The sequence below is a fragment of the Silene latifolia genome, chromosome 3 (assembly GCF_048544455.1).
Source record: "Silene latifolia isolate original U9 population chromosome 3, ASM4854445v1, whole genome shotgun sequence".
NCBI classification, from domain to species: Eukaryota; Viridiplantae; Streptophyta; class Magnoliopsida; order Caryophyllales; family Caryophyllaceae; genus Silene; species Silene latifolia.
Genome location: NC_133528.1, coordinates 146,199,970 through 146,223,948, shown reverse-complemented (window position 1 = coordinate 146,223,948; position 23,979 = coordinate 146,199,970). Strand labels below are relative to the sequence as shown.

General features: G+C 36.7%; 1 protein-coding gene across 4 annotated transcripts; it reads left to right on the top strand.

Moving 5' to 3' along the window:
* Positions 1-704: 704 nt before the first annotated feature.
* LOC141648320 (uncharacterized) lies at positions 705-23,607 on the top strand. Of its 4 annotated transcripts, none has more exons than XM_074456876.1 (31): positions 705-975; positions 1,071-1,244; positions 2,394-2,483; positions 3,448-3,517; positions 3,844-3,977; positions 4,564-4,704; positions 4,792-4,949; positions 5,698-5,866; positions 5,955-6,053; positions 6,960-7,097; positions 8,120-8,277; positions 9,163-9,361; positions 9,530-9,649; positions 9,955-10,040; positions 10,142-10,258; positions 10,451-10,552; positions 11,923-12,008; positions 13,046-13,194; positions 14,140-14,283; positions 14,363-14,470; positions 15,693-15,803; positions 16,299-16,406; positions 16,593-16,703; positions 16,840-16,997; positions 17,088-17,562; positions 18,032-18,139; positions 18,690-18,748; positions 19,432-19,813; positions 20,849-22,369; positions 23,110-23,317; positions 23,408-23,607. In XM_074456876.1, exons 1-31 carry the CDS (start codon positions 835-837, stop codon positions 23,506-23,508), a joined length of 5,925 nt encoding a protein of 1,974 aa, XP_074312977.1. In that variant the 5' UTR covers positions 705-834; the 3' UTR covers positions 23,509-23,607. The 4 variants fall into 4 exon arrangements, with proteins under 4 accessions (XP_074312977.1, XP_074312976.1, XP_074312975.1 ...); XM_074456875.1 differs by having other exon boundaries at positions 725-975; positions 18,687-18,748; XM_074456874.1 differs by having other exon boundaries at positions 745-975; positions 5,695-5,866.
* Positions 23,608-23,979: the final 372 nt, after the last annotated feature.

Sequence of the window (23,979 nt, the reverse complement as noted above, 5' to 3'; positions counted from 1 at the left end):
TATGGTGTTCTCCAAATTTATAATTCAACCAAAACTATATAATATTTACATTGAAGTCCCTTGTTCAGGTCCATCACACGGTGCTATTATTAAAAACTATATACTATAATTAATTTGTATAGATTTATTTAATTGCATTGAAGTCCCTTGGTTTCTGAAATTAATATATAGTATTAATTAATTTAATTCCCAACAATTATAAACCCATCAATTACGGCAAAAAAAACATTGAATACTTTCAGAGCAAAGATTAACAATCAAACAATAAACTACAAACAAATACGAAAAAAGAGAAAGAAGGAGAACTTACATAAATTTGGGGATGGATGAACAATCTTTCAAATAAAGGAGGTCAATGATTGTAGGATTATGATGGAGATTTGAGGAAATATTTAGGGGAAAATATTTGGGGAAAGTTGAAAGAAAATTAGGGGAAAATTAGATTGAGGAGATGAAATATGGGAAGTAAGTCAAAAATCACACAAAATTTAGACTAATAGTACGGGGCAAATTTGACATTTCATAATTTTTTTTGCCGGAAAATGGGGTTGGATGCAAATTATAATATGAGCTAATAACTTGGGTGTAAAATCAAAAAACAAAAAAAAAATTGACGTAGAATAAGTGTAAAAAAGTGGATTAACCGTGGACCGTGGTTGTAATTGATAATTTACATAAAATTCAAAAATTAATTAACACACTTCAAAATAACTTTCCTCCTCTAAATTCGTCACATTCTTCTTAGTTCTCCTAGTTGGTACTTCGTAGTACTAAAAGGCGCGGGCTGTTAACTCACACTAAAACCCCAAGCCCTAGCTTTGCAACACTGCTCCAATGGCGACTTCCAACGGTCAAATAGCCGCAACCACCACCAAATCCACCACCGTCAACTCTTCTCTCTGGTTCGATTCCTACTCTCTCCTCCTCACCGACCTCGAACACCTCTCTCCTTCCTCCGATATTCCTTCTTCCGTGGTATTTTCCCCAAATTTCTCTCAATTTTGCTCAAATTAGGTTTTTGATATGATTGCGGTATGCATTGGTTTAGTTGTTAATTTGATTTTTTGTAGGTGGAGAAGTTGAAGGAGAATCATGCGTGGTTTTTGAATACTGTTAATCAGTTTAAACCTCCTTGCGAATCGTCGAAGAATGCGTTGAATGCTGAACAAGTTGTTATCGGTTCGCGTAAATTGAGTATTAAACCTCAATTGAAGGATTTAGCTTTGAAACTCAGTTCTACTGTGGTAATGTTTTGTGATGTTCTTATTTGATTGCTTTGGAAATTGTGTGCGTTATTCTCAATTACTTTTAGCTTGATAACTGGATATATAGCTGGATAACCGGATATATTGAAGGATTTCGCTACGAAACTCAGTTCTACTGTGGTAATGTTTTTGCTGTTTTTAGTTGACTGCTTCCGGAATGTGTGCTTTTTACTCAATCTTAGTATATAGTGCTTAATTTTAGTTCGATAACTGGATATATAAGTTGATAGCCGGATATATTGAAAGATCTAGCTTCGAAACTCAGTTCTAGTGTGGCAATGTTTTGTGCTGTTCTTATTTAGTTGTTTCCAAAACGTGCTCACGATTCTCAATTGTATTATATCTAAATTTAACTCGATAATTGTATAGATATCAATAATTGGATATATATTGAAGGATTTAGCTTCGAACCTCACTTCTACTGTGGTAATGTTTTGTGCTGTTCCTATTTGATTACTTTCAAAATGTGTGTTATTCTCATATGTATTTAGCAAAGCTTAAACTTAGCTCGGTAAGTGGTTGTATGTTGAAGCCTTGAAAGATCTAGCTTTGGAACTTGGTTATACTCTGGTAGTGTTTTGGTCTCTTTTGTTTTATTGCTTCCGAAAATGTGCGTGTTATTCTCATTGTATGCAATAATGCTGAGCGCGATAACTGGATATATACTGAAGGATTTAGGTTTGGAACACAATTTTACTGTGGTCATTGTTTCGTCGTCTTATATAACTGCTTCTGAAAATGTGCGCATTGGTGCCAATACTCAATTGTATTCAATAATATTCTGTACTTAAATTTAGCTTGACAACTGGACATATATTGTAGTACTATACTACTATCAAATCTCATTTGAAGCAATTATATTTGAAACTCAGCTCTGCTGTAGTGATGTTTTGCTCTTCGAATCACAATCTAGTGTTAAACCTCAGTGTCAAGGATTTCGCTTTGAAAATCTGTTCTGTTCTACTGTCATGGTTTGAAAATCTCTTTTGCTCCTCTTTGTTCAATATTTCTGAAAATGTGTGCACAGTGCTTAAATTTAGCTCGAGAATGTAGTAGTATTATAATAGTACAGATTCTGTTACAATGTTTTGGTTCTTTTTCTGATGTCATGGTTTGTTCTGCTCGCAGTTGTTAGATGAGGTACAGTCGTACATTTTAGTGGAAAGGTCTGTAGATCATAGCGCTCTTGACGGTATCAATCAAGGTTTTCTTAACGAGGTCTGTATTTTTATTTTTGCGTTTTTATTATTTTGTAATTCTACAGTTTGATGATAGTTTTTTTTTATACAAATAATTTCACTAGTAGAATGAAGAAGAAACTATAGTGAGAACAAGGAGACCTCATTGTAAAAAGTCGACAATTATAAAAGCAAACAATCTTTTGTAGATGAGTTATTGGTGTCTTGGTGTATGTAGATTGTAGACACGTGCTGCTTTAGCCTAAAATGAATCAAGAAAACAAAACGAATTTGCCTTGAAAATAGCATTGAATTCTGCTTTCCTCGAATAGACCAGACAACAGAAAAACAAAAACATTTCCAAAGAAGCAAACACAACACATTTAAATTGTAGAATTCAATTATTGAGCAGGCCATCCCCACTGCACCTCACAGAATGCAGTCAACCACTGCCGTTGATCTACTATCCGAGTATCCGCTTATTACTTCTTGATTGCTCTTTTTGGTAGCTAGTGCTTGATACATCATTGGTTTTTGTTTGTGTTGAAAGATTGCCAAAATTTACTGTATTGTACACGCTTGGTTCACCGTTTGCTTTTATCAGAGCGGATTATCGTTTATCGTAATCTATTATAAAGGCTCACTGCCTAAGACTCTTGGTTAATGAGCCTACTTTTCCTTTTAGCTTTTTGTCTCCCTTGTCAAAGATTGCAGCTCTTGTGTTTCTTTTGTTGTTGCATCTTCTGTTATGTTCAATTATACAGTGTGGCCTTCTAGCGATGCACTCTATAGTGTCAGTGTAAATGGTTCCGGAATCCAGATTGGCCAAAAATGGTTAAAACCTATAGAAGTAATAACTTAAAAATGAATTAAATCTTTGTTGCATCGTATGAACTTGAATCTCAAGCTGTGGAAAACTGTTAGTCATATGGTTTTATAGCTACAGCTATACTTGAGCACAACTACTGACTACTTTTGCTAATGTTTCTTACTTTCTTTTGAAGATAGTGCTGCAGTATTACACTGAAAGACAATGCCTGCTGAAATGTTTGCGCCAGATCATAGTTCATGCTCGTGAGTTTCTTACTTCTGCACTCTGGATACCTTTACTTTTCTTTACAATGTGATTGTTGCCCTAGGTGTTACTCTGTACTTTTTGAATTTAAAAATGTCATTTTTTGTAAGATGCTTCCTTGCGTAGCTGCCCGTATCTCTGAGGAAAATGCTTCCCTCTGTTGTTTGTCTGTCCATGTTTCTTGTTCTATTGTGTTATTGCTCTTTTTTGTTTAATAAGTAAGTGATGTTTCTTTTATTTCTATTATTATGTTTAATGTATTGTTTTCTGCTTGGCATGTTGTAAAATTTAAAATTGGAATATTAATAAGTGGACTCTGGTTCAGTGAATGTTGACTCTGCTGTGGAACAAGGAGATGTTATTTTGGATGAAGTGCGGAAGCTGGTTTCTGACGGGTTCGAGAGCAAGTTGATAGATATCCTTAGGAGTCACTTTTCGTCAACTTTTGCACAACAAATGGTATGTTGTGTCTTGATTCTGAGAACTTACATGCTGTAAATTTAAATTGTATGCAGGATGATTTGAAGGATCTGAAGAGACTACGTGTAACTGTTAGTCTTAGATTCATTCTTTAGCAGTTACATTTTCCACCTTGATGTTTTGCAGCCAACTATTGTCATTGTGGTACATGCCAAAAAAAAAAAAATTCGATGCCATTGTGTTTTAAGTTGTCTGCTTAAAATTTTATAGTTTTATTCAAGGGGAAACTTATATTGTTTTTAAGTGATTTGGGAAAGAAAATTGTTCTTTGGCTTCTCATCCCAGGTTCTCTGGATTTCAAAGCTTTGCTTCGTTGTTTGACCTTCTGTAACCTCAAATTTTGTATTGGTGATGTACTTAAATTGCCTTTGAAGTATGCTTGCTTTTGTTTGTGTTTAGGTAACCAATATACTCCGTACTTTCGTAGTACTTGTGCTTCAAAATGATGGACAGCATTGTAGGTCTATTGACTGTAGTGCCCGCATATTAATTGTCTACATAACATTTAGCTAAGTAGTTTTGCTCCTTTATCTGAATAATTTTCTTTTGTTTTTACGAGATCTAGGATACCAACTATTTTATATTGTGGGCTGAAGATATGCTGATTGAAGGTAACTTGGTCTTGGACATTCTGTTTCTTGCATATTATGAGTCATTCTGCAGCTGTAGTGCTGCTCACTGGAAGGAGTTATGCCTACTTTATAAGGTAGATCCTGTCTTGATCCATTGTTGGTCTTCTGTCTGATCATAAACGTGATTTATACTTCTGCACGACTGAAACTTCAATTCTCAGGATATGACTGGCGAGACTACAAATTTCATGAAGCTTGGAGTGTCCACTGAAGCTTGTAAATACTGTGATCGTGCTAAAATTCAGATGTTATTAATCCTTATTGAGACCTTAGATTTCGAGGGTCTTCTTCAAATGACACATGATGAAGTTCCTTTCAGGCAAGCTCTTGATCTGACTTAATAGAGGCGAAATGTCTGTTGCATACCCTTTAGTGTACGACTATGTTGTTTCGACACGGCTGTTTTTGGGCCGTTCTTGTATTTGAGTGATTTATTTTGGTAGTCATACTGTCACCAATTTACTTTATTGTATAAGCTTGGTTCAGCCTTACTCTTTGGTTTTGACGATTACAATGGAATAGTCGAATAGATCAAAATGGCTCACAAGGGGTTGCGCTTCTTTCTCTTGTGAAGAAGCGGTCCTTCGATGTAGTACTCGACATAATTTTCATATTGGGTCATTCGAAAACAGCCTCTTTGTGTAGCTAAAACAAGGGTAAGGCTGCGTACATCCGACCCCCCTTATCCTGCAATTGTGGGAGCCATTGAGGCACTGGGGTAATGTTGTATACTGTCGTCACTTGGAACTTGTGGGACCTAGTAAGATGTCCGGGACTTACATTACCTCAATTGACGTGGGAATGGAAAAGATGTATATTTCCATTAGTTTTATGTGAGTTGGGTGCAATTGCTATATTTAAATAAGTCATAATGATAATTCATGCTTGGAGCTGTAACTTCCAACACCTGATCTGCCCCTTGAGAAGAAGCTGTACCCGGAGACTATACATTGCTGACTGCCTGACTTGCTGTAGTATAAGGAACATGTCTTTCATATAGAGCATTTAGAACTTTAAGAGACAATTTTGACAGTAGCATACTCACTGACTCTTTGCCAATTTAGCAGGAATGGTTCATGCATGTTCACCCCAAGTGATGTCCTAGATTTGGATTCGATCATATCTAATTTTGATATTTTTGAGACCAAAGAAGCAGGGCCTCTTATCCTTGCATGGGCAGTCTTTCTTTGCCTGATCGTATCGCTTCCGGAAAAGGAGGAATTTAATGAGCTAATGGTAGTTATTCTCTGTGCTGTGTACTCCTGTAGTTATGTCCTATGCTATCTCCTCTATGTAAAATTGTATAATTTGATGATTGACGCAGGAAATTGACCATGTTGGTTATGTGCGGCAAGCATTCGAATCTGCTTCATTAAGCCATTTTCTGGAGATTCTTCGAAGTGATGTATTGAAGGATTCAGATGTAAGTCATACATAAAATTGTCTTTTCAAAATAAGATTTACTCTTTAGTAGATAGCAGTCTTTGTTGTTTACATTATATTTGTTAAATGGTTGAGAAAAAAAGTATTGGAGCCTCCCTCTCAAAGGAAACTTCTGTAAATCTTGATGGAGAATATTTCATCCAAGGTCCAGGCCCAAGCTTTTGTTTTATCTCAAGATTTATTGCACTTCGAATTGAGGTTGAGACTCAGAGTAGAATGGAATCTTATATTTCGATGAAACACATAAAATGATGAATTTGTAGGTGTTCCTACTTATCAAAATCTATCAATGAATAATTAATAAACTATCCAATGACTAATCAGTGAATTCCCTAAAAAATAAATTAATTAATGAATTTCTATGGGTTAGTTTTCCTTTACAGATTTTTTGGTGCAATTGTTGCTCGCTTTCCATGTATTATGATTTCAGATATTTTTAACTAGGGAATAATAATTTGACACATACTTATTTTTAACTTGACACATACTTATTTTTAACTCACAAATAAAAAAAAGTTGGTATTAAACTATAAACTATAAGTTGCTAAATTTTTCAGTAATGCAATAATTATTACCGTAGAGAATAACTTGACACACTTATTTTTAGCTTCATGACAATAAACCAAATTCATTTAAAAAAAATCACAACTTAACTTAATTCTCTTGGATTAGTTTTCCATTTCAATTTTTTTGTTTCATATCAAAATACAATGGAGTGAAATATTAAATATTAATGAGGTGCAAATTTATAAAGTGAATAATGAGTGAATTCCCTAAAAAAAAAATTTAATTAATGAATTTCTATGAGTTAGTTTTCCTATACCGATTTTTTGGTGCAATTGTTGCTCGCTTTCCACATATTATGATTTCAAATATTTTTTCCTAGGGACCTGTTGCAGGATTCCGGAGCATATTGAGGACATTTATGTCAGCATTTGTTGCATCATATGAAATCAATTCCCAGCTTGTAGATGACACCTTTAGACTCATATTAGCAATTCTATCTGAGATCTATCGGGGAGAGGTTGGTGGTTTATCTTTTTATTTTTATTTTTATTTTTATTTTTATTTTATGTTTGGTTTTATCACTCTTAATTATGCCTTTACATATTAATAAGGTTAGGCTCTTTCATTCTTCTGATAGACACTGAGGCTAACCTGGAAAAGTGGACCCTTTTAGTGATTTTTTTCCCTGGAATGGAACAAGTTTTGAATCTCTAATCAGTTGGAGCCAGAGTCACTATTATTTGGCTTTGGAATTGATGGAATAAAGCAAATGAATCACTTAATTGTTTCTCCTTATAGTGTGAAGTAGTTGTTCAATATAATTGTCAAGTGTCAATGCCTTTCCCATTATATGTATTTGATTTTCTTCAGCTTGTTTCACACAATTGTTTATTTCAAAATGACCCGTTATTTTAGGGTCAAAACCCGACATGTTGGGTCAAAGGTAAATCAAGAATTTTATTAAAATATTAATATTTATATGTTAATTTGAAATATAATTAATAAATTATTATTTTTAGTGCTTAAAATTACAAACACAATTAAAAAACTAATAACAATATTTAATAATAAAATAATTATTTAAAAACTTTATTTTTTATTATTATGTCAATATAATTAATATAAACATTGAATATGATTAAAATATTAATTTTAAATAGGTTTTACTTTTTTGAAAATAATTTTTTCGATTAAAAAAATAGTAAAAAAAATGTGTTAGAAACTATTTTCCGACCCGTATTCTGACCCTAACCCAACATACGACCCGTATTCTGACCAGGTCAGGACCAGACCCGCCCAACCCATTTGACAGGTCTAGGGACATGTTTAGAATGCTTATAATTTCACACTTTTACTGGTAAAAAACATTGATTGTTGGTTTGTTAATTTTTTTTTTGTTGGGGATTGATAGAATTATGTTTTAAGTTGACGCCTTTGCTGGAAAACATTGGTCATTTCGTCAAATACTTCTCTGAAATTGTAAGCTGTCAACTACTTGGTTTGGGTGCTGTTAGTATAATTGTGTTCTTAATGTTGCAGGAGTCTCTTTGTATTCAGTTCTGGGATAAGCGTAGCATAGTTGATGGACCTATTCGCTGCCTTCTTTTTAACGTGGAGGGTGAATTTCCATGCCGAACTATAGAACTGACTCGATTTCTATCAGCACTTTCTGAAGGATGCTGGCCTGCTGAATGTGTGTGAGTAAAAGATATCCTGTTTGGTATACTTTTTTTTTGAGAGATTTTTTTCATTTAGAAACATATTTCTGAGGGGTTTGTTGTCAGTAATTTGCAGCTAATGACGCATACTTTGACAATACACTTCCATTTTGTCGTTTGAATCCACGAGCAATATTAAGTCCTCCCCTATGCTTTAAGCCTTTGTTTGAATTTGGGGGGGGGGGGGGGTTGGGTTAATGGAGGATTCACATTTACTCATACCCGCCGAATTAAAATCCCTCTAACACAGGAAAGTTTTGAAAGGAAAGCACCAAAGCTCCTTCACCCCTACCCTCCACTCGGCTCCATACCCCTTCCCTCTTTTTTATCCAAACAAAGGGTGAGGAAGTGTTGCTAAAAGAGAGTGCTTATTGCTGAATGTTGATTACATCCATTAATCAAGACATCGATGCAGTTGTTTGGGGACAGTGATCATGAAACATTGAAACCTGATAAATTTTATTCCCTCCTATTGTATGGAATTGCAACATTGGTTGAATATATGTGACTAATATGAGGAGTATTCTAATGAAATGTTGCAAATCCATAGAATAGGAGGGAGTGGTCTTTAATAAAATTTGTTGTTTGCTTCTTTTAAAAACTGGCTTATTTGTTCTTCTGTGCATCTTATGAAGTTTAGAATAACTGCATGTATTAATAAGTGATTTTTGTTGATGCATACTAAAAACATAAAGTAGGTTGGCATAGTATATCGCAGTGTAGTTATCTTTTTTCACATCAAATTTGTTAATATGAGTTCTCTCGAAAGAGGAAAGTTTACTGTCTGTCTTGTGTTCAATTGATTCATAAATAGCATAGCCGAGGCCTTCCGTTTCCTCTGATCTTTTGGATATATCTCTACAGATACAATTTCATGGAGAAATCTATTGGAATATCTTCTATTGTTAACATGGGCAGCGATACAGCTGAAGGAGCATCTCAGATTGTTGAGACACAGCTTCCATTGCAAGTACCTGGTGTTGAAGGCTTATTTATCCCTAGTAAAACACGTGGTCGCATTCTGCGAATGATTGATTCCAAAACTGCTGTTGTACGTTGGGAGGTAACTTAACAATATCTTTCCAGATATGGTTTCTTATAGTGGGTATTTAAGACAATAAATCTGCTTAAGAATCCCTTGAGATTACTGGGTGGTTGCATGCTAGTTTCTTTGGTTTTGTGTGGATAATTTTCTCTCCTAGTAATGGACATATCCATCATCAACTTGCAGTACAAGCAATCTGGGGTTCTTGTCTTGCTTCTACGTCTAGCTCAGGTACTTGAGTTGGATGGCAGTGAAGAGGTTGTGGTGATCCTCGACCTTTTTAGTCGACTTGCATCCTTCAACATGGTAAGTCGTTAAAATTTACCGTTTCTAGTGAATTGAAATGTATATATTTTAGCTTCTTAAGGTTGGTGTGATACTTCTTTGAAAGTGGCTAGTTGCTTGATGGAATGTTTTGGTAAACTGTCTGATATCATATACTCTACTGTTTCACGGTAAACAGTAAGTCTTGCAATAGGTGGTTTTGTTTTCATCAGTCTGCAACTGTTGAAAATCAACTTTCGTAACGACGTAACACATGTCTAGATTTCTGACTATTCTGTCTCAGTGTCTTGCTTTCTCTCATGTGATACTGCTTGGAAATTTTGTAGGCTGTTTGCTTTTCTCTGATGAATATTGGCAAGCCGCTTCTTCTTCAAACAAACTATGATGATAGTCAGATGGGGAGCCATATTTGGTAGGTTTCACCTTAATATTTCTTTATTTGCCACTTTGTTTCCTTCCTTATTATTGCATATCCATATATATCTTCTTTTTTCTTGTTATTTTGCTTTTCAGTTGCACGATAGACATGGTTGAAATCTTGTGCAACCTTGTGAGGAGTTTGTCGCCTTGTAGAGCCAGCACCTTTGCCATGTCTATGGGCATCAGCATTTTGGCAAAGATGATGAAATGGTACTTCTGCGGTTCTTTTTTTGTTTGCGGCCTTCTTTTTTTAGTATCTTCTAACTTTTTATTGTAAATGTTCGTCGGGGAGTTGTGGAAACCACATTGGTTTATGGAATTATGGGTGACCACAGGGATGTAAAACTCGTTTGTAAGTTTATATATTACTAGTTTTCTGGACTTATCTTTACCCTTTTCCAGTTCTCCATCTCATGTGAGCAAGGCAGTTATGAAGATGAACATATTTGATCTATCACTCAAGACTAGTATATTCAGTGACCAGAATGATGGTTTCTCATCAAGGTCAGTGCTTATCTGTTCCTCTATTTAACTATAGTGAAGTATTACTATAACAACAGTGTTTAGAAAGTTTTATCTATTTTTTTATTTTTAATCTATTTTTTTTGGTTACTAAAGCCATCTGTTTTCTTGCATTTATTTTCTTATATCCCTTATTACGATACCAACAGTGATCTTCTATTGGCTTTTAAGCTCCTCTGTAATTTTTAGAATCTTTAAGTACTGCTTCGGTTTTCTCTCTTGGTAAAACTTTATTTTGGTCTACTATAGGGTGAGTGGGAACTTGGGAACTCCAGTCACTTATTCCAGCCATTTTAAAGTTTTTTGGCTGTTTTAGATTGCTAATTGAGTGAGCAACTTCAGGTATAGAAAAATGGTTTACTGATTACACTGCGGAGTTGGGTAGTTTTTCTAGCTTCAGTTTGGGCAAAAGTGGTTGTTGTTTTAAGGGGGTTTTCAGTATATTAGAATCTTATCTTAACTCTCATTCAAAAAGGGTTACCTTTTCTTTTTTATGTCTTTTCCTCTTCTTCTCTTCATACTATCATAATTTCACTTCTTTCCACTTTTTCATATGGGCCGTTAGCTGACTCAAAATCACTTTAGGCGTAAGACTTCGTTCTATTTTGACAAGGACGCCCTGCACTCTCTCCTCACCCTCTTTTTAATAACAACATTAGTATCAACTTAAACGATGTAGGTCTATTGGTGAGATGTTCTAGAAGCTTCTATATGAGTGATGGTGCGATTAAACAAAATCATAGTGGATAGCCTTCAGCAACTTGTTTAAATTTCATTATGAAAAAATTCAATTATATCAACCTTTTATAATGTCTTCAGCTCCGTACATATCTCTAATTTAAAGAAGCCCGAAATATTGAACTTAGAAGCCTGTATGGTAATTGGCTATGCTTCCCATTTTTTCCCCTTAGGAGTTTCTGTCCTTATGATATTACCTCCAATTCTCAGGAGTTGCCCCGTTTCGTTTGGGCACTAGGATTAAGGGAAGCATGTGGGTTGATGTGAAGGAGGGGTTCATCATTTGAAAGTATTAAACGAATTGAGTAGGTAATTGTTGTAACATATTATTTGTAAGGGTAAATTTGTCGTTTTACACATTTAACTGTGGATTGCATAGAAAATGGAGCAATTCAACAGAATACACCAAATAAGGAAGACGAGGCAATTCATGAGAATCGAAGGGAGTCACAAATAGGACCCAAACGCTTTCACCTTCCACACTATAAAATGGAAAAATGTTGGCTTCACCTGCTAAGAGATTCTGATTTAATTCTTGGGCTATAGTTTATGAAATTATTTTGTAGTATGGGATTTTATTGAATTTGTGCATTTAATGTAAACTCTCTCTGCAGTGCTTCATGGTTACTTTCTGGTCGGCTTGCAAAATTGCTCTTGACTGATTGTGAGCATAACGCGGGTTGTCCCTTAGCTATTTCAGGTACGCAAATTCTCCCCTCCCTCTCTAGTTTCTTAATCTGTATCTTTCTAGATGATAGACTGAAACAAAAGAGGAGGATACTTCATACTTGGAGCATATGACCAGGATAGAGGTCTTTAAAATAAGGATGGAACCAACAGAAGGGGTTTAATAGCACTTTTCGAGGCAACTTTGACTAAAGACCATGTATTTAACATAAATTGTCATATTTTTAAGATTTCTTATCTAAATTATCCCCTTGTAAGAAGTAAAGAAACCAATGACAGCTTAGAATTTCCTCATTTGGTTGAGATAGTATCTATTTTGTGAAAGATCTAGAGCATGAACACCAGCTGTCTAACCGCCTAGAGTTGTGATACCAAGCCGATTGATGCTCGAACTGATTTAACTTCCCCTTCAGTGGAACAGTAGTTAACCACATCAATTCTGGTTAATCAGTAGACCTGCTTCTGTACTGCATAACTGTCACTTTAGTTCCTCTCTTTTCGAAAGAGGAAGAAACCATTCTATGAAACACGTTTCATATTTCACTGTATTTTATGCACACTTTTCTCATTCATTTGGCTGAGACTCTCTACCATATCCAATTTCTGGCTCTCATTCTTCCCTCTCCAAATATCTTATTTTTCTTAAAATTCATCTACTGACAGTCAACAACTTATTATGGTTGTCACCTTCTTGGTACCCTTAATGTTATCTTCTCTTATGAAAAATTCATGTGCTTGCTTGCCATGCTTCACTTCTGTTTTCCTAGATCTTTTTGAATGCTCCATTCTCGATTCGACAAATTGCCAAACAAAGATTTTTCATTAGCTGTCAATGATATGCTCAAGAGGGCCTGTCAGGCCATTAGTTAGAGAATCTTAGTGGTCATTTCTTCTGCATTACCATTTTGCTACACTGCACATTTTTTCTGTTCGTATTTTCGGATTCTCTTGAATAGGTTTTATTAGCCTTGAATTTAATAGTCTAATTTTCTTCAGGCAACTTTTCTGTTTGATGATTTTATCTCAATTAATTTTGGCTCTATCATGTAGTTCTGGACTTCACCGTGCAATTAATTGAAGCAGGCGTGGAAAATGAGTTTACATTTGCTCTGATCGTTTTCTGTCTTCAGTATGTCTTTGTGAACCATGAATACTGGAAATACAAGGTGAAAAAGGATCGCTGGAATGTGACACAGAAAGTATGTACCATCTTTAATCTCCACTCCCACCACCCTCATGGGCTAATTTTGTTGATAGTTTGGGAAGGGTGCTGATTTTCGCAGTACACATTTTTCTCATCACAGTACATTATGACAATTATACCCCTTTCATTTCATCCTTCCATTTTCTCTCTCTAATTTCTCTCTATTATTTTCTCTCAAATTAAACACCCCCATACCTCCTCCAATATCACATAATCTATCTGATTATTATTGTGTGCTGGACTGCTGGGTACTACTACTTCAATTGTATATATACAATAATTGTTGAATGTACGTATACTGTGTACTACTACTTTCATTGCACTACAAACTTTGCATTGCATTGTGTACTAAGAAATACGACTTTCAATGCTAGTTTTTTTTTCCCCATTTCAATGTAGTACATAAACAATTTACTCAAAACGTACTTGCACTCTGCCACCGTCACACGGTCACCGACGATTACATCAGTAGGGCACCGTAAAATAGCCGCCGGCGACAACCAAAACCCTCAAACCATCCCACCCCAATTAACCCCTAATTAATTTCACCATAAACCCTAATTAAAATATGATACAAAATTATTAAAAAGAGTCAATTTAATTAGTACAAGGGAGTAATAAAATGGATTACTAAATTAAATACCTACTCCATGGTGGAATAATCATTCATAATAAATTTGAAGGAGGTTGAAGGATTCAACAAGGGAAAGAAGAGAAAATTAAGTGTGATTTTTTTAGTTGAGGGTAGACAATTGGAAAGTATGGTACAAAAAGTACTGTAATGAGTAAAAATTGTAATGCGAAAATAAATTACGTTTGGGAATTGAGGAGGAAGTCACAAAACAGTGCACGTGGTCCTCTAGATGTTTAGTTTCATCTAAACTACCAGAGTTTTTGTTAGCAGTTGCATTAATTACCCCATGTTTTCCTTGTGCTACAGGTGCTTGAAGTGCTGCGGCGAAGTATTATTTCCTCGCTTCAGCTTAAAAAAATTGGTGGTAGTATTAGAGATGTCATACTTTCTGATTCTTCTGTTCACAGCATGGTCTTTCGAATTGTTTGTACAACTTCACCTGCGCTGGAGGTAATTCTCACATTTTTGCTAGTCTTATGTATGTCCATTTATATCTCTTACATGGTAATAAGTGTGTCCTGCTGTTCAGAAACTCTATACTAGCAGACTATATGATTGGAGAGATATTGATGGCTTGCAGCAAGCGTTGTGCTCTATGTTAGAGATTTTATTCATCATTTTCTCCCATAGTGCAGAGGTAATATTCTTTATCAAGTGCAAACCTCCTTTCTAAATAAGAATGGATATTGAGTTATCTAATATGCTGCCTTTTTCACCCTTATATGTTCGACAATATAGTGACTGATTGCTCTGCATAGCTGTTGTTTTGTTCAAGAGCCTTAGGCCTTGTTTGGATACAAAAATTTGAGGGAAAGGAGAGGGTGAAGGAGGGAAGGGGTGGGGGAATGGAGAGAGGAGTTTTCCCTCCAAATCTTTCCTTTGTTGGAGGGAAAATAAATTGGTTTAGAGTCCCTCCCCTTTAAATCCTTCCACCATCACTTTGCTATCCAAACAAAGGAAATTGGCTCCCTAAATCCCTCCACTCCCTTTCCCTTCAAATCCACCAATCCAAACAAGGCCTTAGCTGCTGACTTCTTATTTCTGTGTATCGAGAGTGTTTGTGCGAGTGATTTGTGTAATTTGCTGATAATGAAATACCCCCCAGTGGGGATATCTAGGTATGTCTGTATTCTAAAGAGGAAAAATATGTTTCAGAGCTTATGATTTGACCCAGGTATTTAACAGTGGGATATTTCAAAAATTACGATTTGACCCACTTTCAGCAGAAGTGTTGCGGGTGCCAAATTTGAGAACAGTTGTATGAAATAATATTCAACTTTTAGATTCATAAAGACGGAGACCAACGACTGAGATTGAACCAAAATGGTTCTCAAAACCTTGTTCGCTTCTTCGTCAGGCAGTTAAAGATGTTCGCCTCTTTTGTGAAGGGTTTATTTGCAAGGGAAAGGTAGTGCCAGTCAGTCAGTGACACTGACTTTCCCCTGCTTATTACAGGAGCCCTTATGGGCAAACGCTGCGAGTACTTTAAGGCCTTATCCTGATTTCACTTTTAAAATTAGAACAGTTATTGTCAGCTTCCTTATGAGGATGCCTTTTCCTCATTCCTTTTATTTGGATTCCTTTTAAAAAAAACTTTACTATTTGAAAAAAAACCCAGGTGCCTCATTGAAGGCTCTTGGGTATCAATAAAGCCCCGACTCACCCACCCTCCGTGGACGAACCTGGAGGGATTCGAACCCCTAACACCGTGGTTCGTAGCCAGTCGCCTGGTCGGCCTCGGAGTTCACTTCTTGCGAAGAACTATCGCTCTGGCGGTGATGCAATGTATTTAATTTTGCATTTACTTTCTCATAATATTATGATAACATCTGTGTTTCTCCCTGTTATGACTTATGAAGGATGATTTCTCTACCTTGCCTATATTTTACCAAGCAATGCTTTCAAGCACTACTAAGCCAATCCCAGTTGTTGAAGCTCTGGCCTCGCTGATGTCGTATTCGCGATATCCTGTATGTTATGTACTCCCTCTATCTTTTACTTCTGTTCTAAGCACATTTTACTATTTTAGAACTCATTAAAAGAGGCATCCTCGTATTGGAACTTTGAGACCTATTATTTGCTGAAGCTAGCAGAATCTGCATATTAAGCTGTTGTGCTTAATTGCTTATACGCTATTAATTTATATGACCCGTCATTTACGTGTCCTAATGTCCCATTCTAAGTTTATTCAGGTTTTCTGCTTTATCTTGGCCTCTCCTAAAATGATGCGCATGATGCTTATTTGAGTTGATGATGTGGTGTATATGTCGAGAAAAAGAGGTTACCGAGGGAAAATGTTTTTCTTAAAACAACTGTTAAAACTTACTTTTGCACTCACTTCACCATTCATCATGTTTTTTTAATAGCTTTTTCTCTCTCGTGATATAATTAGCATCTAACTGTGTTGTGTGTGTGTGGAATTATTGTGTTAATAGTTTTTTACAAGTTTTGAGGTTACTATACAGGCTATACAACTTAGAGCTACCGAAGCATTTTCTATGTTGTGCTCAATTGCTGATCGTTTACAATCCTGTATGTTCGGGATTACAAATCTTAGTCTAGGCGGTAATCAGGTTAGTTTCCTATTCCGGAAATTTCTTTCGTATATGCTGGGTCTAAATATAGTAAAGTTTAAATAACTGGGAATTTTCTTAGCCATCAATTTTATGCCCTATTTTGTTGTCAGAGATCTAATGTAGCGTAACGTCTTAAGTCTCTCTGAGCTAATTGTGAATTTAATGATATTATTCTGCCTTCAGGTAATCCAATTAAAGCACTCCATTGAAACAATTATTGGCGAGCAATCTGAGAAGAATGAAGAACTATATGTTGCTGTGATTAAGTTTCTTACTTCTGTCGCAAATCACCAGGTTTGTTTGAATTATAGTATAGAATGCTGTATTATATCTCCCTGTTTGTATTTTGGGTTACTTAAGTTTTAGTAAGATGTCTAATCTTTTATCTCGCTTGTGTTAATTTTAATATGTTTTCAATTCTATGGTGCAGCCTGTATTACTGGCTGGTATCTTTGCTGGAGAAGAATTTAGAGTTGTCCATAAACAGACAAATGAGTCCCCTTGTCAAAATGACGTGTCTGAAAATGTCTTGCGTTTGGTGGATGCACTTCTGCTGTTTGTTGAGAGAACTGATTCTCTTATTGAGAGGTATTATATGATAAATTCATATAATTTTCTGCCATGATTTAGCAGTCGAAGTACTTTTGGATTTCTGATAACTGTCATCAACCATTTCAGGAATGCTCAAGCTCTTCTGGGTATACTGGGGTTTTTAAAAGCACTATGGGAAGGAGCTGCACAGTATTCTGATATTCTAGAGTCTATTAGAAAATCGAAGAGGTTTTGGAAACTGTTATCGGAATCAATATTACTCATGCCCCCTGAGGAAGCTCATATTACAGGAAATCTCTCTGAAGCGGACACTCTAAAGGTTGCATTCAAGTATCGATGTCAGTCTGCTGCATTGGACATTTTGGCTTTGGAACTGTTCCTGCAGAAAAAACTATTATATGCTGACTCACTTTTCAGACGTGCTGACAAAGGTTTGAAAGATAGATCTGCTGGTGTTGATCAGACCAGTAAGGTAGCATCTACAAGTTCACGGCAAATTGGAGACATCTTTTTGATTGGGTCTGATAGTTCTGCTTTGAGCAATCTTTTAAAGTCATGTGCAGCCTGCACTTATGATCCTAACATTTATCGTGATGCCAAGGTCAGTTTTTATTGGTGGCCCTCAGCATCGTTCCATTCTTCTGACATTTTTCAGATCATGTTTTCCCAGCTATGCTGATTCTGCGTTGTTATTTATCCATAAATTTAAAAGCATTTTGAATTTTGATGACTTTCTATGTTTTCTATCTTGAATACTAGTGCATTTTCTCTTTAGGGTCCGACCTCCAAACGTTTTTTGATCTTATCAATGTCAGTAAGTTGTTATTAAACCCTTCCGACAACAGTTGTGTTTCTCTTTCTCAAACCTGGCTGTTTTACTAAAGGAAAATGATATGTAATACTTTTCGTGTTTGTGATCGCTGTTATCAACGTGATATATATGGCCAAAAGCTGCATGCCTGCATTTTGTCTTTTATGGAGCTGATTCGAATGTTATATGATAAATAGTGAATCTCTTGCTCTGTTCTCTGACTTCTTTTAGCATGCTAATATTCGTTCATGTCTTACAGATTGCTTTTGGTTTGCTTACTGCGCACTTGATCGGTAAATTGTCTACTGGTGATACGGGAAGTCTGTCTGTATCGTTGGCTGAAGCAATTATAGCTTTGTCTACTAAGGTCAAGCCCTTTTTACACGTACTAAAACTTCAATAGATTATACTTGTTTCGTCTACAACTATTAGGTACGGAGTACCATGTCAGATAGTCAGAGTGACTATGTCCTATGTGTAACTATGTTAACAAGAACTGTATACTTCGGCATATGTCAACAAGACCACACTTTGTTTGGGTGGCAGGATTTGAAGGTAATGGATGAACGAATGCATTTTCCCTTATTTGGATAGCTGATGTGGTTGGCAGGAAATGGAAATGACCAAAATGGTGGGATCCATTCTACCTTACCCCCTTAAGACAAAATTAAAATCCTTCCACTGCAAGGAAGATCTTTCCATACCTCCTTATTTTGTATCCAAACAAAGGGCAAGAGTCCACTAGGAAATTTATTCATAGACACGAGGAATACTAATTAATTAAAAAATGATGTAGTTCTGTTCATGTCTTCTGTCAATTGATGTTTTCAGATGTTTGAAATTGCTGTTTTGCTCGCCCTTCTCCTTTTGATGTGGTTATCTAATATTCTAATTACTTTTCATGTATCATTCAGCAGTTGACCAATCTACCAACGTTTGTGGACTTGTGTACTCAATATACCCTGCGTGGTTACAGGTAATAAGATTCAGTGTGATGAGTGTCATTTTTTTTTTTGATCGTAAAATGAAGTTGTTCACAAGGTAGCTTGTTAATCATTATCTGTAATGTGAACTCGTCTGTCTTCACACATGAAATTACTATGTGGGCTAATCATTTTGGTGATTTTGTGAGAATCAGTCTGTGAAAAACTATGGATCTGAATGAATAAAATTAGTGTGTTGGTTTGATTTGATAACTTATCATCCTAGTCTACCCAAATTGTTTTTTTTTTTAAATAATGATATACTGAGCAAGGCAATTAGTTCCACGCAACTCTCTCTTGAAACTACGCCTCTTTCTTTTGCTCCTCTTTTTCTCGAGTTAGTGGAACAACCCAATCGTAGTAATGAAAGAGGAGAGAGGATAAATTGAATTGCATCTCTTTCAGCCTTCAGAGGAATATCATCTGATACCAGCCTAATTGCATGGATATGCAGATATCTGGTCTAGAGTATGATAGGATGTAAAATAGTCAAGTAGTTTCTAATTTCTGGTTGTTAGCTGGCTATAGGCTTTTCTTGCAATTCCTTGGACTGGTTGCTTATAATCCTTTTGACAATTAGTTTCTTTCTGCTTTGGCTATTTTTTTGGTATCTTGGTCTTTTGTTGTACTGTCATGTGTGCTCTAGTATGTGATGTTTACGTTTTAATATCAACAGTGAAGGAACTCAGATAAGAAGCTTGATACTCAGCGATCTGTATTATCATTTGCAAGGAGAGCTAGAGGGTCGTAGTATTGAGCATGGACCATTTAATGAGCTTTCCCAGTTCTTAGTAGAGTCGAATCTTCTGCAAGCTTATAAGAGAGTGGATCAAGATTTGAAGGCAGTCACCAAGATTTCCAACCTGTTTGATATTTTGCGTCTCCAAGATGACACCGGCCTTGATGTTTGGGACTACTCAGAATGGAAAGCTTCAAAAAAGATAGCGGAAAATACATTGTTTCGATTCAAGCTAGCCAACTCTATGTTGTTGCATCTTGGTTCAAGACTCCCAGCATTGAGGTCACTTGTAACATTTATAACTCTGAATACCGAGAATGTAAGCTACAACTCTTTTGATGATGCATACGTCAATAGTATGGGTAGTACACATATTATACTATCTAAATCTCTAGCGTCTATCTTTCCAGTGAGTTACAATATGGAGGTAGGCTCTTGTGGGATGGGTCATCTAGTCGGGTTTCTACGCACATAAAAACCGCAAACCTATCTCGTCATTTTAAAAAATAAATCATGTGATATGGGCTAGAGATCTGATCCCGCTGGATGTCATCTGGTTGGATTTCTGTTACTGGGAGATAAAGGAAGTCTTTTATGTCACCTTACTGTCCTGCTTTTATGCTTCGTTGTTGCTAATAAACTTTTGTAATTCCCATCCCGTTAAAAGAATAGAAGAAAAAGAAGAAAAAAAATGACCATCTTACTTGCAGAACTTCTGATTTGCCGATTTAGGAGTTTTTCCGGCACCATCTGACTTATTTAGCAAGCTAGAACGGATCAGATTGAGTCCCAGATCTTCTTGGAATCAGAAGATCTAGGAGAGGGGATCACAAGTGTGCTTTTTGTACCCTAACTATATGATATATATATATATATATCTGCACTTGCTCTCTGTCCCGTACAGTAACAAGCTTGCTTATGAATATCTAATATATAAGCTAGATGAAAAGAGGGTGAAAGAGATGTGAACATTATATTTATCAATTGGAGTCTCGGTTGATGGAGTATCAATTGAGGCTGTATTGGATCTTGGCCCAAGCCTAGACCTAGCGAGAGTTCTACTATTACCCACTGAAGCTGGATTGTAAAATGAACGTTTCTTCATGTGGAATCTCACTTAGGCTTAGTTCGTCTTTCCTTCTCTTTTCCCGGCCTAGGCCCATGGATGGCTTCCATCGACACCTCCAGCCGGGAATACAGTGGTTGCTTTCTTGGCTTGTGAGTTCATTGTGAGCGTCATCTTAAAATTGAATGTGATTACCATATTCGCTAGGAGTATTAGTCTTGCTATGGTACAATTTTTTTCTTTACAAGTCTCCTTACTTGTTCTTGGTTCTTACTGTTGGTATTGCAGTCATTTGGAAGACAGGAAAGCACATTGAAAAAAGATTATGAGCTTCAAATTCTTTCAAGTATAGAACCAATCTGCAAGGAGCTGCAAACCACAGTCGGATTGTTCGCAGCAACTTCAGATGTTCCTCAAGAGGTTTTTGATTTTTTAGCTGTGCAGTCTGAATTACTTCTTTCTCTTGCAAGATATATTGGTGACAACGCTCCGCCATCTACTTGTTTGGTTATATTGAAGACTTGTGGCTTTGGATTAAAAGGATTACGTGAATCCCGGCTGATGGATACTGAGGTTAAGCATGCTATAAAGTTTTTACTTCTACTCCTGCAATTGGTGATCGGTGTTTGCTCTCAAACTGACAACGAGCCTGAAACCTCGGGCGATGTGTCTAATGTCTGCTTAGGCCTATTGCCGTTACTTTGTAGCTATACTGAGATTCCCGATCAGTTGGTAATCTCTCTTTCGACCCTTGACTTAATAATCAAGAAGTTACTGACCCCTAGCTCGTGGCTCCCCGTCATCAAGCAACATCTTCAACTACAGCTCCTTATTCTCAAGCTTCATGACAAAACTAGTTTTGAATCACTTCCTGTAATACTGAAGTTCTTTTTGACACTTGCCAGTGTTCGAGGAGGTGGTGAGATGATCCTAGGTTCTGGGTTCTTGTCTTCTCTACGGGTTTTGATTACTGAGATATCTGATGATGGTGTATCTGACTGGGTCAGGACTGAAAAATCTACAATGCCAGGCGGCGAGATTGAAAAGCCTCGGTTTATCTGGGAATTGGGCTTGGCCGTCCTTGTTGCCATTATTTGTTCTCTGGGAGAAACTTCACAATGTGCCGATGTTGTAGATAGTACGATCTCTTTTTTCTTCTCCGAGAAAGCCCATCTGATAGCTTATCATCTGAGTGTTCCTGAAATACCCTCTGATAACCACGATAAGAAACGAGCACGTGCGCAAAAGAGGCAGACCTCTCTATATGCTTTACGGGAAACCGAGCATACTCTTATGTTGATATGCGTACTTGCAAAGCACAGAAACTCATGGGTGAAAGCCATTAAAGAGATGGGTTCTGAGCTTAGACAAAATATTATTCACCTCTTAGCTTTCATTAGTAGAAGAAGTCACCTCTTTCTAGAGTCCTCTACTCGGGCAGCACCTTTTTTATGTGTTCCTCTCGCAAAAGAAGATATTGATTATTGCCAAAAACCGTCATTCGTAAATAGCAGAAGTGGATGGTTCTCCATTGCTGCTCTCGCATGCATGCCGATTGGGAATGCCACTAATGAGGTCATGAGTACTGCTATTGTAGTTAAGGACCCGGTCAACAGACAAGCAGAACCAGTGAAACCAACATGTTTTTCGGATATAGTAGCTATACAGTTGTACAGGATCGCATTCCTCGTACTAAAATTTTTATGCCTACAAGCTGACGACGCTCTCAGGAGAGCAGAAGAGCTGGGCTCTGTTGATCTTTCTCATTTCCCCGAGCTTCCAGATCCAGAAATTTTACATGGCTTACAGGTAAATCTCTCTTTTACTAATGATCAAGATTAAAAGCATGACTATACGCTGGCCATGTTTATATTTTGTTGTTGTTGTTGTATGTATGAACTATGAAGACAGACATTGGGTACAGATTCATTTCCTAGTGTTAGAGCTCTTCATCGCTCGAAATTTGAGAAATTTGGTTCTGTCCGAACAATATTCAGCAAGAGATTAAAATATTTTGAGTGGGCTAAAGTTAAATAGAGAGCTACAGGGAATACAAATGCTTAAAACACTATGGGTTTGGATTGAGGGATTTGGAGGGGCAGGATTGCAGGAATGGGAGGGAGAGTAGGGCATTTAGATTCCTTTGTTTGGATAGCAAATAAGGGTGGAGGGAAATGAGATGGAGGGATTTGAAGGGATCCATTTTCCCTCCTTCAAGCCTAATTAAAATCTCTCCACAATAGGTAAGATTTGGAGAGAAATTGTATTCAAACACCCACATCCCATTCACCTCCCCTTCTCTCCCCTCCCTTTCCTTTCCCTCCTTCCCCCTCCCCTCTCTTTCCCTCCATATTTGCTATCCAAACATACCCTATATGTTCCTTTATTTCTGTTATGCATGTCACTTTGTCTTCTAACCTGGGAGAAATGTCAGCTTGATAAGGGTCGGGTACATATTTCATACACAATGTCTCGAGTAACATGGCAAATGACCGATTTGACGTAATTGTGACTGGCTTGGGTTACATGGTTAGCTTATCTAATTGCAGGACCAGGCAGTTGCTATAGCTACAGAAGTTTGTGAAGCCAATAAATTGAAATCAATGGACGTGGATGCACAAGATGTCTGTCTTTTGATGCTTAAGATACTGGAGATGGCATTGCACTTGGAGTTCTGTGTTTCCCAAATCTGTGGAATAAGACCCGTCATGGGACGCGTCGAAGAATTCTCCAAACAAATGAGATTATTAGCCCGAGGTAATTTATTTTTTTGTTCCCTTTTTTCTTTTAGTTGCACTGCAGAAGTCTGATTCTGAAGCTTACGGTATGTTTTTTTTTTCACTGCAGCCACGGAGGGACAAACATTCCTGAAATCTTCGATGAAGCACTTGAAGCAAATTGTGTCGTTCATGTACCCTGGTTTGTTGCAAAGTGAAGGTATTTTGTAACGTGTACATATTATTTGTATCATTAGTCAGACCAAATCTACTGCTAATCCGTACTTGCACAGTTAGTCAATTACCATACTATTTAGTTGCCACAAAAATGTAAACCTGTAGTACGCCATTTTCAATATTGCCCCTCCCATTTCCCTTGTACTAAACAGAAAAAGAATAAAAAAACGTATAGATCAATTTACATCCCATCCCCCACCGACCACCACCTAAAATCACTGCCCACTCACTTGCACCCTGTTGGCCGCCTTGTCGTTGACGCAAGCGAATTGCCGACCGAATCCTGCCGGAGGGAGACTGCATTAGCGATCTCCTAAAACCGCATCCACTCCTACAGATCCAAATATTATCGCTATCCTGTTAACGCATTTTTGTATGGTCGTGTTGTTTCATGAAGCAGGTAACTAAAAATAGCGTCCGTAAAACGCTTGAAAATGTCGATTGTTAACACGACGTCGTGTGTAA